Source organism: Dipteris shenzhenensis, chromosome 7, assembly GCF_047967505.1.
Source record: "Dipteris shenzhenensis isolate YYH24624 ecotype China chromosome 7, Dip_SZ_1.0, whole genome shotgun sequence".
Taxonomy (NCBI): Eukaryota; Viridiplantae; Streptophyta; class Polypodiopsida; order Gleicheniales; family Dipteridaceae; genus Dipteris; species Dipteris shenzhenensis.
In genome coordinates, this window is record NC_141602.1 from 58,997,527 (window position 1) to 59,010,940 (window position 13,414).

At 40.9% G+C, this 13,414-nt stretch overlaps 1 protein-coding gene across 2 annotated transcripts; it reads left to right on the forward strand.

Annotated features, from left to right (window-relative positions):
• The first annotated feature begins 835 nt into the window (after positions 1 to 835).
• LOC147900581 (cytochrome P450 704B1-like) lies at positions 836 to 3,480 on the forward strand. Of its 2 annotated transcripts, XM_087377428.1 has the most exons (7): positions 836 to 1,102; positions 1,216 to 1,481; positions 1,636 to 1,845; positions 1,916 to 2,203; positions 2,327 to 2,653; positions 2,836 to 3,036; positions 3,149 to 3,480. In XM_087377428.1, exons 2-7 carry the CDS (start codon positions 1,251 to 1,253, stop codon positions 3,323 to 3,325), a joined length of 1,434 nt encoding a protein of 477 aa, XP_087233554.1. In that variant the 5' UTR covers positions 836 to 1,102; positions 1,216 to 1,250; the 3' UTR covers positions 3,326 to 3,480. The 2 variants fall into 2 exon arrangements, with proteins under 2 accessions (XP_087233554.1, XP_087233553.1); XM_087377427.1 differs by having other exon boundaries at positions 836 to 1,481.
• Positions 3,481 to 13,414: the final 9,934 nt, after the last annotated feature.

Sequence of the window (13,414 nt, forward strand, 5' to 3'; positions counted from 1 at the left end):
GAAATGGTGCTCTATGGAAACTTAGCCCATGCGATTTTTCTTTGTTCCTCGAAATGGTGCTCTCACGCAACTTAGCCCATGCTATTGATGCCAAATCCAAAAAATAAGGACTCCAAAGAGGCCCGTCAGCATGAGTTAAGCGTAGGAAACTCTCCGATAGTCTGTGCGTATATTTTGAAGGCAGGTTGTAAAGCAGAAATTCATGAAGCTGAAATAAGTCGTGAAGCGGCAGAAACCCCAATGGTGGACTGAATTCCAAGAGAGTCCTGCCAATCGTGCTATCCTTTCGCCATTATTTTTTACACGAACGCCAGGCTAGCTGATTTCCAAGCTCCGCCCTGCCCAAACCAACCTTCTGCCACGAATCACGACTTGACATGCTGTGAGCATTTTTTAACCAAACGTGTAACATACGTCGATTATTTAAGTCACTCCTCACGAAGACTTGGTTATGAAAATGTCATGTAACAAAGTTGAGGGGCTGGGCACATATTGAACGATGCTCTTGCAGGAATTTGATTACAAGGTGAGTAGGGACACACATTTTTTGTATGATGCTATTACAGGGATCGTGGTTGTATCATACTCCATTCTTTCTGCCCAGCCTTAAGCTAACACCCTTCATATTAAGCTAACTTCAAGTAGACGTGGTATCAAATGGGGGTATTTAAGGCATTTGGTACCCTTGGTGAGGAGAACTTGTACTTCAATAAACTTTGCATCAACAGACCGTTTAGGGTATAAGGAGGAAATCTCATGTGTCTGGTGCGTTTCTATGTACTTTCTACCTGTAGTGTAGCGCAGCGTCTTACGTATTGGATTGTGTTTTTCAACAGGATTAAAGCAAGCAACTTGCAAGATGTGGGACGCATTCCAAACTCCTCCAATAGCGCCGTCGATCAATCGCTTGCTTATTATTCTTGTCGATTGAACAGCTGTTCTCGAGCCCTTCTAGGATGGCCTCTGAGGATTCATTCTTCACTCTCGTTGCACTACCGCACCTTGATTAAACCTCGAAGACGAACATTGCAAAGTTTCCACTCAACGAGCTGACTCCGTGATTTTTCTTGGGTTTTAAAGCTACACGGCTTCCTTGAAATTAGTAAGAGCCGAGAGTCATGTTTATCTATGCACTAAACGCTTTTCATTTCACAGTAGAGGTTGGATCTCTCAGATCCTCAGATACACAGGACACATCTTTGATTTCATGGGCAGTTGTCGGATTCCTATTGGCCGTATCTTGGCTGTGGATGCACCGTTGGACCCAACGTTCTAGCAAAGATCCTAAAACATGGCCGATACTTGGTTGCCAGTTGGAGGCATCTAAGAACTATGAACGCCTCCTCGACTGGATCTGTGAATATTTCAGCGTTGTTCACCGCACTATTAAGATATCGCTCTTATCTCGTCGAAGTTTCGTAACTGTCGACCCTGCAAATGTGGAGTACATTTGGAAGACCAACTTTCAGAATTTCCCAAAGGTGCTCTCTCCCTGTTATCGAATTCTCTTCCCAAGTCTATGTGACGCGCCTTTCCTCTCCTACTTTTTGCTTGGAAGTCATAATTCCCTTCCTTGAAGGAGAGGTTATCGTAATAGAATTGGTCGGTCGGGTGTTCCGGATCTGTCTCTTGCAGGGGCGAGAATTTCACTATAGGCTGTACGATTTGCTCGGATATGGTATTCTCAACACGGATGGGAGGATATGGAAGACACAAAGGAAAATCGCCAGTACTGAGTTTTCTATCAAGAAGTTGAGGGCCTTAAGTTCAACTTCGTACAGAGAGGGTGCTCTCAAGCTTGTGGAGCTACTCTTACAAAATGCAGACCAAACGATTGATATCCAGGTGTGTAGCTGCCATTGCCAGCGATGCTCTTCCCAGTTAACTCAGGACCTAATTAGCTCTTATCGTGCAGGATTTGCTTTCGCGCATGACCTTTGATTCTATCTGCAAGGTCGTCTTTGGAGGCAAAGTGGACAGCTTTTCATCAATTGATTCTGATAGCGCCTGTCTTGCAACAGCACTCGACAACGTTCAAGAACTGATAACGCGAAGATATCTTTTCCCTTGGTGGAGACTTGAGAGGTACTTCAACATTCGCTCAGAGAGGTTGCTAAAGAAAGAAGTCGTGAAGTTAAAGGTATTCTTCTCTAAAGCAGTCGAAGAGCGCAAGCTACAGACGGAAGGTCAATTTAAGCAATCGGTAATTAGAGACAAGCATTTGCCTGTACTATTCGTATTTATTGAGATTTTTGTTGGCATCTTCCAATTAAAATTTTGCACTTGTTTGTTAAAATCTTCATTACCGGTCGTTGCCATACTACAGGAAATGCAAGACCTCTTGTCTCGGTTCTTATTATACCAATCTGAGACTGCACTCACTGATAATGACATCCGAGACGCCATATTGAACTTCGTTTTTGCGGGACGTGACACGACTACAAGTACTCTGTCTTGGTTTATATATTGCATGAGTAGAAATCCTGGAAAACAAACCAAAGTATTTCAGGAAACAATGATGTTGGAGCATTCATCCAACGCGACCAGCTTTAGAGCGTTTGCCGACCTGTTGACATACGATTCTGTCTACAGCATGCACTATTTGCACGCAGCTTTGACTGAAACTCTGCGACTATATCCCGCTGTTCCTCTGGTATGATATTGGTTAATAATAGAATTCTCTAAAATGACTGTTAAATTTTTCCGTGGTTTCGGAGGGCCGGTTAGTACCCCACAATCTGAATGCCAATGAACGCTTCTGTAGTAAGAGCAGCAAAGGCACAGTAATAGGGAGACAAGCCTGCCGTTTAGTATTCTTACACCCTCTGTTTGCAGGATGGGAAGGTTGCACGAAACAATGATATTCTCCCCGACGGCACAAGGCTGAGGGGAGGAGATCAGGTGGTGTATATGCCTTATGCCATGGGTCGTATGGAATTCTTATGGGGCGATGATGCATGTGAGTTCAAACCAGAACGCTGGCTCAAGGATGGAGTTTTTCAAGCAGAGTCACCGTTCAAGTTCACGGCGTTTCAGGTAATTATGCAAGCTAAGTAGGAAGTATCCAATCTAAGACGGATGGAATGGAAAAAAATGCGAAAGTGATTAGAGATGACGTTATTATAGACAGTTTTGGTGGGTGGTGCAGGGCGGTCCAAGGATGTGTCTTGGGAGGGACGCAGCGTATCTACAGATGAAGATAACGGCAGCCATGTTAATGCGCTTCTTTCGTTTCAAGCTTGTGGTTGGACATCCAGTGCACTATCGGCTGATGATGGTCCTGTCCTTCAAGCATGGCTTGAAAGTGCATATCACTCCACGTTGATTATTAGCCCCACAAGACATCCCCAACGGTATGTCAGAAATTGGGTGTGGCCATTACTTCTCACCTTGAGCATCACTACATGTTTTCGTCTAGTCTCTATATTTTTAGTGAAACTAGTAGCATGACATGTCTACGACGCGTTAGGAGCCCGCTCGGCCGGGTCTCAAGGTGGGATCTTAATTTTAAGAATATAAAATTTCAAGTTTCAAGACCCCTCCAACTCTTCACTTTGTGAATTGAGAGTGTTGTGATTGTGCCATAAATTTAGTATCTATCTCATTGTAGTGCTCCTCAGAAAATAGAGGAAGAAAAATTTTGAAGTACTTATTGTTGCGGCCTTTATCCCTCTCAAATGCTTGGAAGATTAATGTGTTATGCGCCATGGTTTAGTAGACTGTTGAATGCCATGTGTTTCAAGCTTGCTTTTCTATGCTATTGGATGCAAGAAATTCATCATGTCTAAGGCAAAGCCATCATCCAATGGCAGCAAGAATGGAACATCAATAGAAAGCCTTAGGGGGATAAATGCTAAAAATTGGAAAATGTATTCAATATGTTTATGTGTTGATTATTTGGACATATGTGAGTGAGTACATCTCTATGTATGTGTTCAAGTGGTGTTGCTATACATGTGTCTCTATGGATGTGCATGCCTGGTTTATGCATGTGTATGCGTGTGCACAATTGTGCATGTGTTTACATGCATTGGTGACTCTTGTTTCTATCATGTTAATCACTATTGCAATGTCCATTCCCACTGTGACCATAGTTGACCATAGCAAGAAAGTAGTCTCTCTCTCTCTCTCTCTTAGATAATCCATCAAGATCACCTACCAAAATTAAAATTTAGACTCAGCACTTAAAGACCATGAAAGCATGTTGCATCATATGGGAGAAGAGAAAATATAGGATGCATTGTTAGTGCAATGTAATTTTAAGCAACTTCAAAGAGCATTATTTTGTGGAAAACAGAGAGCATCACTCCATGGTGGCTTCGAAGCGAATTAGCAATAAGTGATATGAGTGATATAAGCTGCGAGTGAGATTTCTTCCATCCACAATCAAAACCTCAAGTCTTACCTAACAACTTTCATTAAATGTTCCACATGATTTAAAGTGTGATTTAAAGACATCCGTATACCAAGTGCCTAATGATTGACAATGGATTGGAATGGCATCCTTAGCACCTCTGCAAGTCTGACGTACTTCATCCTTAGATAATCTGCACTGCCAAGGCCATGTCTATAATTCAAAGAGTAGAGAGGAGGGCCCAGTTGATTAGCTTTCACATATTTGCATTCGTAAGAAGGCTTTACTTCTATGCCCCAAGCTTTGACATATTTGCTTTCTTAGCCTCATTGTTTCAAAGGATTTAAACTAGTCTTAATTCGATCCTCATATTTGAAATTTACCAAAGGACTGATAGAAAAATTGCTTACAATGTGAAGGGTGTTCATTCTGCGGGTGATACAAAGCATAGAGAAAGGGACCAAGAGAGTGTAGGAGATGTTCATATAGCATGCAAGGGAAGACAATTGTCCAAGTCCCCTTCTTGGCTTCCAGTGAACCTTCTAAGAAAACTGTCAACTTCAATATAGAGCTACAACATCAAAAAGAAGTAATGAGAAATATGTACACATGTCATGATAAAAAAGATCTAGCAGAGCAAATAGTGATAGCATACCTTCATATTCTCATCCTCTTCCAAAATTTTATTGGTCCAAAGATCAATGCTTCCTTCCAGGCTACTTTGTGTTTTCCTTTTCTTATCCACCTTTGGCTGAATATTCTTCTGCTACCCCACCTTTTTTGTTTTGACCTTATTAAAGGTCTCATCATCCATGTCCTCCTTATCTTTAGCTTTTTGAAAGCACATTGAGAGTGCCTCCTTGGGGTCAAATGTATCTTCTAGGACCATTAATTCATCATCTTCAATTCCAACCTCCTTGTCTACACTACAAAGTACTTCTTTGTGGCATTCTCGGTTGGGGCACATGAGCCAGAATGGAATGAAACCCTTATGCAATTTGGGTTACGTACTGCATTTGAGTTTTTCTAATTTTGAAATTTGTGAGCATTGTCTCTATGGGAAGCAGACTGAATCAGCCCATAAAAGAAGCAAAAAAAAGAGCTTGAAATGCTTGGTTTGGTGCATTCAGACGTATGTGGTCCCATGCCTACATGGTCATTAGGCGGGGCTGAATACTATGTGACATTCATTGATAATGCAACTAGTAAATTGTGGGCTTATGATATAGCTCGGGAGAGTGATGTGTTCCAGGTTTTAGAAAATGGCTGGCTTTGTTTGAAAATCAGTTAGGTAGAATGCTTAAATGCCTAAGGATTGACAATGGTGGAGAGCATCTCTCTCATGACTTTCATCATTTCTATGAAACACGTGGGATCAAGAGGGAGCTCATGTCCCCTAGTACTGATCCAAAGAAAAATCGAGTTGCAAAAAATATGAACTGTACCATTCAAGAAAGGTTGCAATATCTGCTTTCCAATGCAAGTCTTTCTGGTGGTTTTTGGATTGAGGCAATGAAGACTACAGTGCATGTGATCAATAGATCACCTACTAAGAGGGTGGTATTACTGTAAGAGGCATGGAGTGGCAATAAGCCCTCTTTCTCTCATTCGCTCGGGGGGGTCACTATGTATAAACTCTCTATATCACGTGCGTTCAAGGCTTATTTGTAAAATTCCATATCGGTATATTTTTCATTAATAAAATGTACCCTTTTTCTATACAGATCTGTGATGAAATGAGGGAAGACAACCATGTTGCTCTAAAATGGAGGAGATTTGAAAATGTCAATGTTAAAGGATCTGATAAAACGAGATGGCTACTGTCATATAAGAGCACCCGGCCAAGGGAGCTTGTAGGTCATGTGGTTCAATCCATCCCAAAATATGTGCTTCACAATTTCACGGCCAGTTGATAGAATAAGTAGTTCAGTTGTGCCTTGCCAATTTTCCCCTTGACACTATTGTATCTATCATAGATTTTGCAAAAAATTATGCTTTTCAAGAACAAGATGAGATACAAAGTGCCCACTGGTACAACAAGCAGATAACAATTCTTGTGCATATCATGTATAGTCATTTGCTTGATTATTCCACGCCTGATGCCAATCTGCTTGATGACTCACAGGAGTCCATAACAGTGCAACACACTTACCATTTCAACATTTTAGATGATAGGGAACATGACACCCTATTTGTGCAGCATCTTTTCTATTGCATTGGGAATGGCTGAAAAAGGAAAATCCCCATGCAAAAAATATAAAACAACATTGGGTGTGGTCAGATGGTCCTGCCTCTCAATTTAAATCGGCACGTGGATTCTACTTCGTCTCAAGGTTCAAATTCCTATCCGGTCTAAGCATGATGTGGAATTTCTTTGGGTCTAGCCATGGCAAGGATGAACATGATGGATGCAGTGCTATTATTAAGCAAGCTCTGCTTAAACACCAATTAGCATGCCCTCAAGAAAAACTCAATGATGCCCATGATGCTGTAACATGGCTTACAGCCAACCTCTCCACAGGAGCGCATTCAACATACAGTAAACAAAGCCTTAAGAATATTGTAGTATGCAGAGTGTTCCATAAATGAAAGTGGATGAAGTGCAACGGAGAAGCCAGCACGATTGCAAGAAAATTAAAGGAGTTCGTGGTCTGCACAGCATATGGGGCTTTTCAAACAACCAATTGATTAAAACGAGAAAACTTTCTTGTTTCTGTAGTGTGTTCATCATAGGGGATCATGACGATTGTGAGAACATTGCAACTGCAAAGACATGGGATCGAGTTCAAGTTTTTCCTCTATGTTCAGATGAAGTCACAAACAATGGAGAGACAAATGACTCACCACAATTTGGGGACAGTTTCAATGACCTCACTAACTGTCTGGAAGAGGGGGATAACTTTGCAGTTGTTGCAGATTATGGGGAGAATGAGGAAGATGGCCCATACTTTCTATTGCATTGCACAAAGCCTAAGTACAAGGTTGAGGAAACATTTAAGGATAATTGGGGAACAACCTATGAGAAGTGGGAAGTAGTAGTTGGAGCTTTTTGGTACAAAAAAACATCCAAGAGAGGCCGCAATTACGAACTGCTACATAAGAGTCCACAAACATGTGTATACTCTCATCTAGTAAAAGCTATTAAGTTCCACATGCAACCTATGCCACAACGAAAGAAGGGCAAGAGTGTCTTCAAATTGCATTTAGACATGCATGAGCACATCTTAGGGTGTCTTGGAACAGTGGACGAGGACGATTGAGATAGTACTAAGAAAATGTATGTAGTCTCATTGTAGGGAAACAATATGTCCACTTGTCCTACAAAATGGAATTTGTATAGGGACTGCTTCTTATATCCCAAACAACCACCATGCTGGTTTAAGTAAAACCCCAACGGTAAAACCCATGCTTGTTTTTAGTATATCCCAGCAACCACCGTGTTGGTTTCCCATAACGAATCCACACATCCTACAAATCCATTTATCTTGTAATAATAGAAGTAAGCCACTGCGTTGATGGCTGTTCATATCCTAGTGCAAACCAACCACCATGCTAGCGATAACTTATCTTGCACTACTACTGTGCTATCCCTACACTATTGCCATGCTATCCGAAAATTTGTTGCACAGTGCTATACTAAAACGTGCCCTTTAGACTTTTTATCGTCTCATTAACTGTCAGATTTCATCCCATGCTTGCTTTTAGTATATCCCAACAACCACCATGCTGGTTTCCCATAACAAATCCATTCATCTTGTAATAATAGAAGCAAACCACTGCACTGGTGGTTGTTCATATTCTAGTGCAACCAACCACCGCGTTGGCGATAACTTATCTTGCACTACTACCATGCTGTCCCTACACTACTACCATGCTATCCTAAAATTTTTTGCACAGTGCTAGTGCCATTTAGACTAGTTATCGTTAACCATCAGATTTCAACCACCAGGCTACTTAAAACATTTAAGTACTAACATGGAAGTAGGTCGATAGAAAATCAGGTGCTTTGAGCACCATGAGAATATCCACAAGTTCAAGAAATGTCTGCAAGATTTTTATTATTTCAAGGAAATTCCAGACTCCCAACTATCTTATCAACCTCCCTATAGCAAGCATCTCCCAGCTCTGGAGGCCAGTCTGCTGCACTATGGCAGACCTCTTCACACACTCGGATCACACACTGCTTGCTTAACTCTATCGACTTATACGCCCATAGTAACTTCTCCTTTCATTGGGGGTCCTCTTCATCCTGCCCTTTGTGCTCTATACATCTTCGAGCCTCTTTCATGTCCTACCAAAAGAAATCTACATCATGAGCTTGACGAGTACCTTAAAGGAGCAGAAAAAACAATAGCTAGGGAAATTAATAATCACCGTCTGTGCTGACTCCAAGTAATACACCCACCACCGAAGCATGTCCTCCTTGTAGCTATTTTCCTCCTTCTCTGGGTCTATTTCTGTGAGTATGCCATCCAACATCGTTTTCAGATAGAACAAAAGCATTCCAAAGTCTTTTGGGTATGCCATAGATTCACAGTAGGTGGAATGGTGTATAGAGTTTTGGGGCTAGATTTCGTAATGGGCTCTTAGTTGTGTCTACACTGTACTTAAATAAGGAGAGAGTTCATTGAGCCCGACCTCCTCATTCTTCAGTCTCATGTTAGTTGTCTAATCTAAATATTTCGTCTCACATTAGTTGCCTAATTGAAATATTTTGTGGTACAATAGTTCACTAATCAAAATCTTTCAGTCTCACATTAGTGATCTAATAGAAATATTTCGTCTCACATTACGTGTCCAATCGAAATCTTTCATCTCATTATTATCACCACGTTGGCGTGGATCAAAGGACACTATCTAGTCACTTAGTTAAGAAAACAGTGCCCAAGTAAACTCTGGAGAAGATTAACAATTCAATAGATTACACACAGATTACATAGATTACAATCTCAAAGACTCCTTCCCTTCATGCCGCTTCCTCTTGATTTGAGCTTCCTGGTGGCACACTCAGCCCTTTTTGCTCCTTTTCGGAAGGGGGTTGGTTCCTCCCTTCAGACTCCTTTTCCTCGCAGTCAGGTTCTCAGTCTTGGCCTTCTTCAATTTGAGCTCCTTTTCTTTAAGATCTTTTGCCCAAACGGCAAATTGAGCTATAGCATCTACTTTCTTATCGTAGATAGCTCTAGTAGGCAGGCACATTTGATCTATCCATGACCTGGGCAATGGCAAATGGCATTCTCTACATAGCAATTTTCTATGCACCCACACTCTAAAGCAAGAAACGTGCACAGGGTGGTAGCATGCAGGCCATTGGATACAGCAGTCATCTATGATGGGGGTAGGATAGGCATCCAATTGAACTATTGCGGCCATCAATACCACAGTCTTGCTATGTACATGACGAAGTTGCTTCTTGATTCCTTCCTCCCTCATCCTAAGGCTACAAATGTTCTCCTTCATCTCCTCCACTTTTTGCTCACTCTGTGCAATAGCTGCATCAGAATCCCTCAACATCTATTGAACTTTCATAAATTCCTGAAAAACTTCTTCATGGGCAGTTTCCAAGACTTCCACTCTAGTTTGGAAATCTCACAGGGCGACGAATTTCTTTTCATAATTGTCAAAAGCCATGGCAAGCTTGTGAAAACATCTATCATGATCTTCTTGCAGGGTATTGTAGGTTGCTCTTTGGACTTCCAATAGTGTTTCATAAAAACAACCGTCATCGTGGTTGCTGCAAATTTCTCCACCGCAGTGGTTGGAACTTGCTCCACCATGGTGGTTGCTCTCTGCATCCTTCCTGGCCTGGGGAGCTGCCTCATTGTCTTCTCCACCCTAGCTGCTCTCTGCCCCATCCTTCTTGGCCTCGAAGATCTCTCGTAGTTCCTGCATCACCTTTTTGGTTTCTGCATTCTCTCTTTTCAGCTCCTCCATCATCTGGTCTTTTTCAATGTTCAATGAGTTCGGCATGTTGCAAAGCCATTTGTAAAGACCCTCCTTTTTGGCTCTTTGATCTTCAAGGCCCTATCATATCTTTTCTAGCTCCTTGTCCACCATGTCCACATCATTGAAGCACTCTCAAACATCCTAAAAGTAGTTTTACTTGGTGTTTTTATTGCTTGGGTGAGTAAAAATGTAGTTACAAAGCAGCCAAAAAGCACCTAGTAGCCATGTTACATATGCTCTTCATTATGGCCCTTGGTAGCCAAAAAATGTTTTCAAAGTAGTTAAAAAGCACCTCAATCCAAATCAATCCAAAAAGTCATAGAATCCCTGGGGGGCAATGAATGTCTAAATCAATTCTACCACCCCCCATGAAAGTCAAAGCAGTGAGTGCACTAGACCTAATATTCCTCAAGAAGATGAATCGAATTCTCCACATAGCTTTTAATGCATATCATTAGGAAAAAAGGGAGCTCATTTTGGGGCCTTTTAGGGTTTCAAAAAAATGTCTCAACCAATGAGGACAAGGCCAACGTAACGTAGAAATTTCACAAAGAAAGGCAAAAATATGAAGAAGAAAATCGTACTTTATGTTGTTACAAGCATGTGGCATTAATTCTTTTACGGTTCGCCTGTCGTATCAAGAGATGTGGACCCAAAATCAAAACAGAGCTCCATTTTGAAACCATCTTGCGTGGTGACCCAAAACAACCATCCACTTTCTATTGTTCTCCAGTGCCATTCTCTCTTCAACAAGCATTCCTCTACTTTCACCACGATGAGCCATTCCATTCTCTCTTCAACAAGCACTCCTCGTTGCATCATTGTTGTTGTGATGCTCTTAAACTTTCAAGACAATAAGCTAGTTTCACCTTTTATTCGCTTGTTCTCAGTTTCATTCATTTTCGTTAATGTCTTACTATTTTAGTGTGTGTTTCTTTGACTTTGTAGGTATTAGAGTGAGGATTTCAGATGGCAACAAAAACTTTGGTTGTGCCACTAGGAAACGTTCTGTCACTCTACCTGGCAAAGATGTGGATGTACAAAGTATCTCTTTGCCGTGAAGACCTACCTCACTAATCTCATGTGTAGAAGTTTCCAATATTGTGAATGTGGATGGTAGCTAGAAAAGGATAGTAGTGGCGAAAGGAGATTGGGTTCTAGTGCAACCCAACAAGCGGAGAAAGCAATAATCAACTAACACTTTTTTGGCTTCTTGGAAGGGCAGAGTGAAAGATTTTAGAGTAAAAAAGGAAGGCACTTGAGATGCGTCATAGAGGTTTGGATACAACATGTCTACATGCACCGAGAACTTGTATTACGAGATCATCCTACTTATCTTCCACACCATAGACCCAATTGTAAGTGTATTTGTGTAATGAAATACTTGAAATGAAATATCAGTCTCTTTGTTTTAGTTCAGATATATATCCCTCATCATACGGAGTGGCAACCAATGGAATGCATACTAGGATTCTTTGATGCTTTACATGGTGCTATTGGGGAGCTATAGTACAGAGGTAGAAAATCAACAATGCTGGCTGAATCGGGTATATTTTTTTAAGATCAGTGATCACTTTTATCAATTGATGGATAATGCTCACTCACACGGTTTATTAAAAAAGCAAGATCTCCCGACGTGGAATAGAGTTGATTGGCCAGTCCCTGATGGCAGCAACACAGAATCCTATAGAGCCAAACTATTTTTGGAAGTATAGCATTCCCTGAAACCAAATATTGCTACTAGGATAGTTAAAATCAATGTTTTCATGCCACTTACAGTGTTTATAGAACTTTTTCAGGATTATCCAGTTAAAGTTTATAAGACAATGTTGACTTTTAGAGCAAAAGGGTATGATGAAGTTCCAATTCCAAAAATTTTGGATAATGGTTGGGATAGAATGGTGGCCAACAATGTGTATCGTGAGGTTTCTCATAACTCCATCAACATTAAGTACATGATTGCCTCGAAAAACCTTATTTTCTCTTTTTACTATAAACGTAGCAGGATGATAGGCACAAAACTTGTGGCAATGGACCAAGACGAGAGGTCATCAGGTCTAATAATTGAAATGAATGTTATTGAGAATGACATCATTCTAACATCCATCTCACTCGGACAATGCTACACTCTATATCAGTTACAGAATGACATTATTATGGAGACTGAGAACAATATCCATAAAGAATTTTCATGCATTTTGAAGAACAGGAAAGTAAGTTGGTTTCCACCCTATGTTTCTCCTAATTTGACCACCTTGTGTTTCTCCTATTTTATTCTCTTTACATTTGCATAATACATTTACATATTGCTAAAAACTTATTTTTGCAGATACTTCAAAGGAGCAAAAACAAAATTCAATGCAAGGACATTGTAAATAGAATAATTCAGATAATACAAAGCTATTGACTCCAGGTATTACTTGCAACAACAAAAAAAAAGTTGACATTTGATGTATTAATACAAAATGATTACAAGTATCATCTATTTTTCTATTATTGCTCAAGATCTCTCTCTTGACTTTTTTGTCGTGGAGACTCCTTCTGAGAATCTTCCACATGCTGCTCAAGTTGCTGCTGCTGTGGATCCCGCTACTATACATCTTGCTATGGATCCTGTTGTTGTACATCCTGCTGTGGATCCTACTATTGCACATCCTCTGTTAGTAGTGGCTCCTCATGCATCGACTCCTCCTGCTGCTTTGGTGTCCTTGCCTCCTTGTCCATGGGCTCGAGCTTGGCCTCGTGCTGCTTTGATGTCCCTGCCTCCATAGGCTTGGGCTTTTGGAAAAGATCAACTGTAGGCTCTCCTTCCACATCCTTTGAGAATTGCTCAAGCAGCTCATCAACACCGACACCTTCTAGAATATCTTCGAGATTGCTAGTGCCTGGGACATTCTGAGCCTCTTGTTCAACTTGGAGATCCTCAACGCCTTTCAAGCCCTCTCCTGTATGGACTGGTTGGTCTAGTGCTGGACAAGGGGAAGAGTACTCTAGCAGCTTCAAAATTGTCTTTGCTCTGAAGCTGTGTACATATTCAAAGCCAAAACTATCCTCTTTCATCTACAATAAAAACAAAGAATGTTTTCAATATTTTTTGTATCAATGCATTGAATTTAG

Excerpts from the sequence above, each read along its gene's own strand:
- LOC147900581 (XM_087377427.1), top strand. The coding sequence starts at position 1,119 with ATGTTTATCTATGCACTAAACGCTTTTCATTTCACAGTAGAGGTTGGA. Across the intron at positions 1,846-1,915 it reads ACCAAACGATTGATATCCAG|GATTTGCTTTCGCGCATGAC; the intron begins GTGTGTAGCTGC and ends CTTATCGTGCAG. Across the intron at positions 3,037-3,148 it reads TCAAGTTCACGGCGTTTCAG|GGCGGTCCAAGGATGTGTCT; the intron begins GTAATTATGCAA and ends TGGGTGGTGCAG.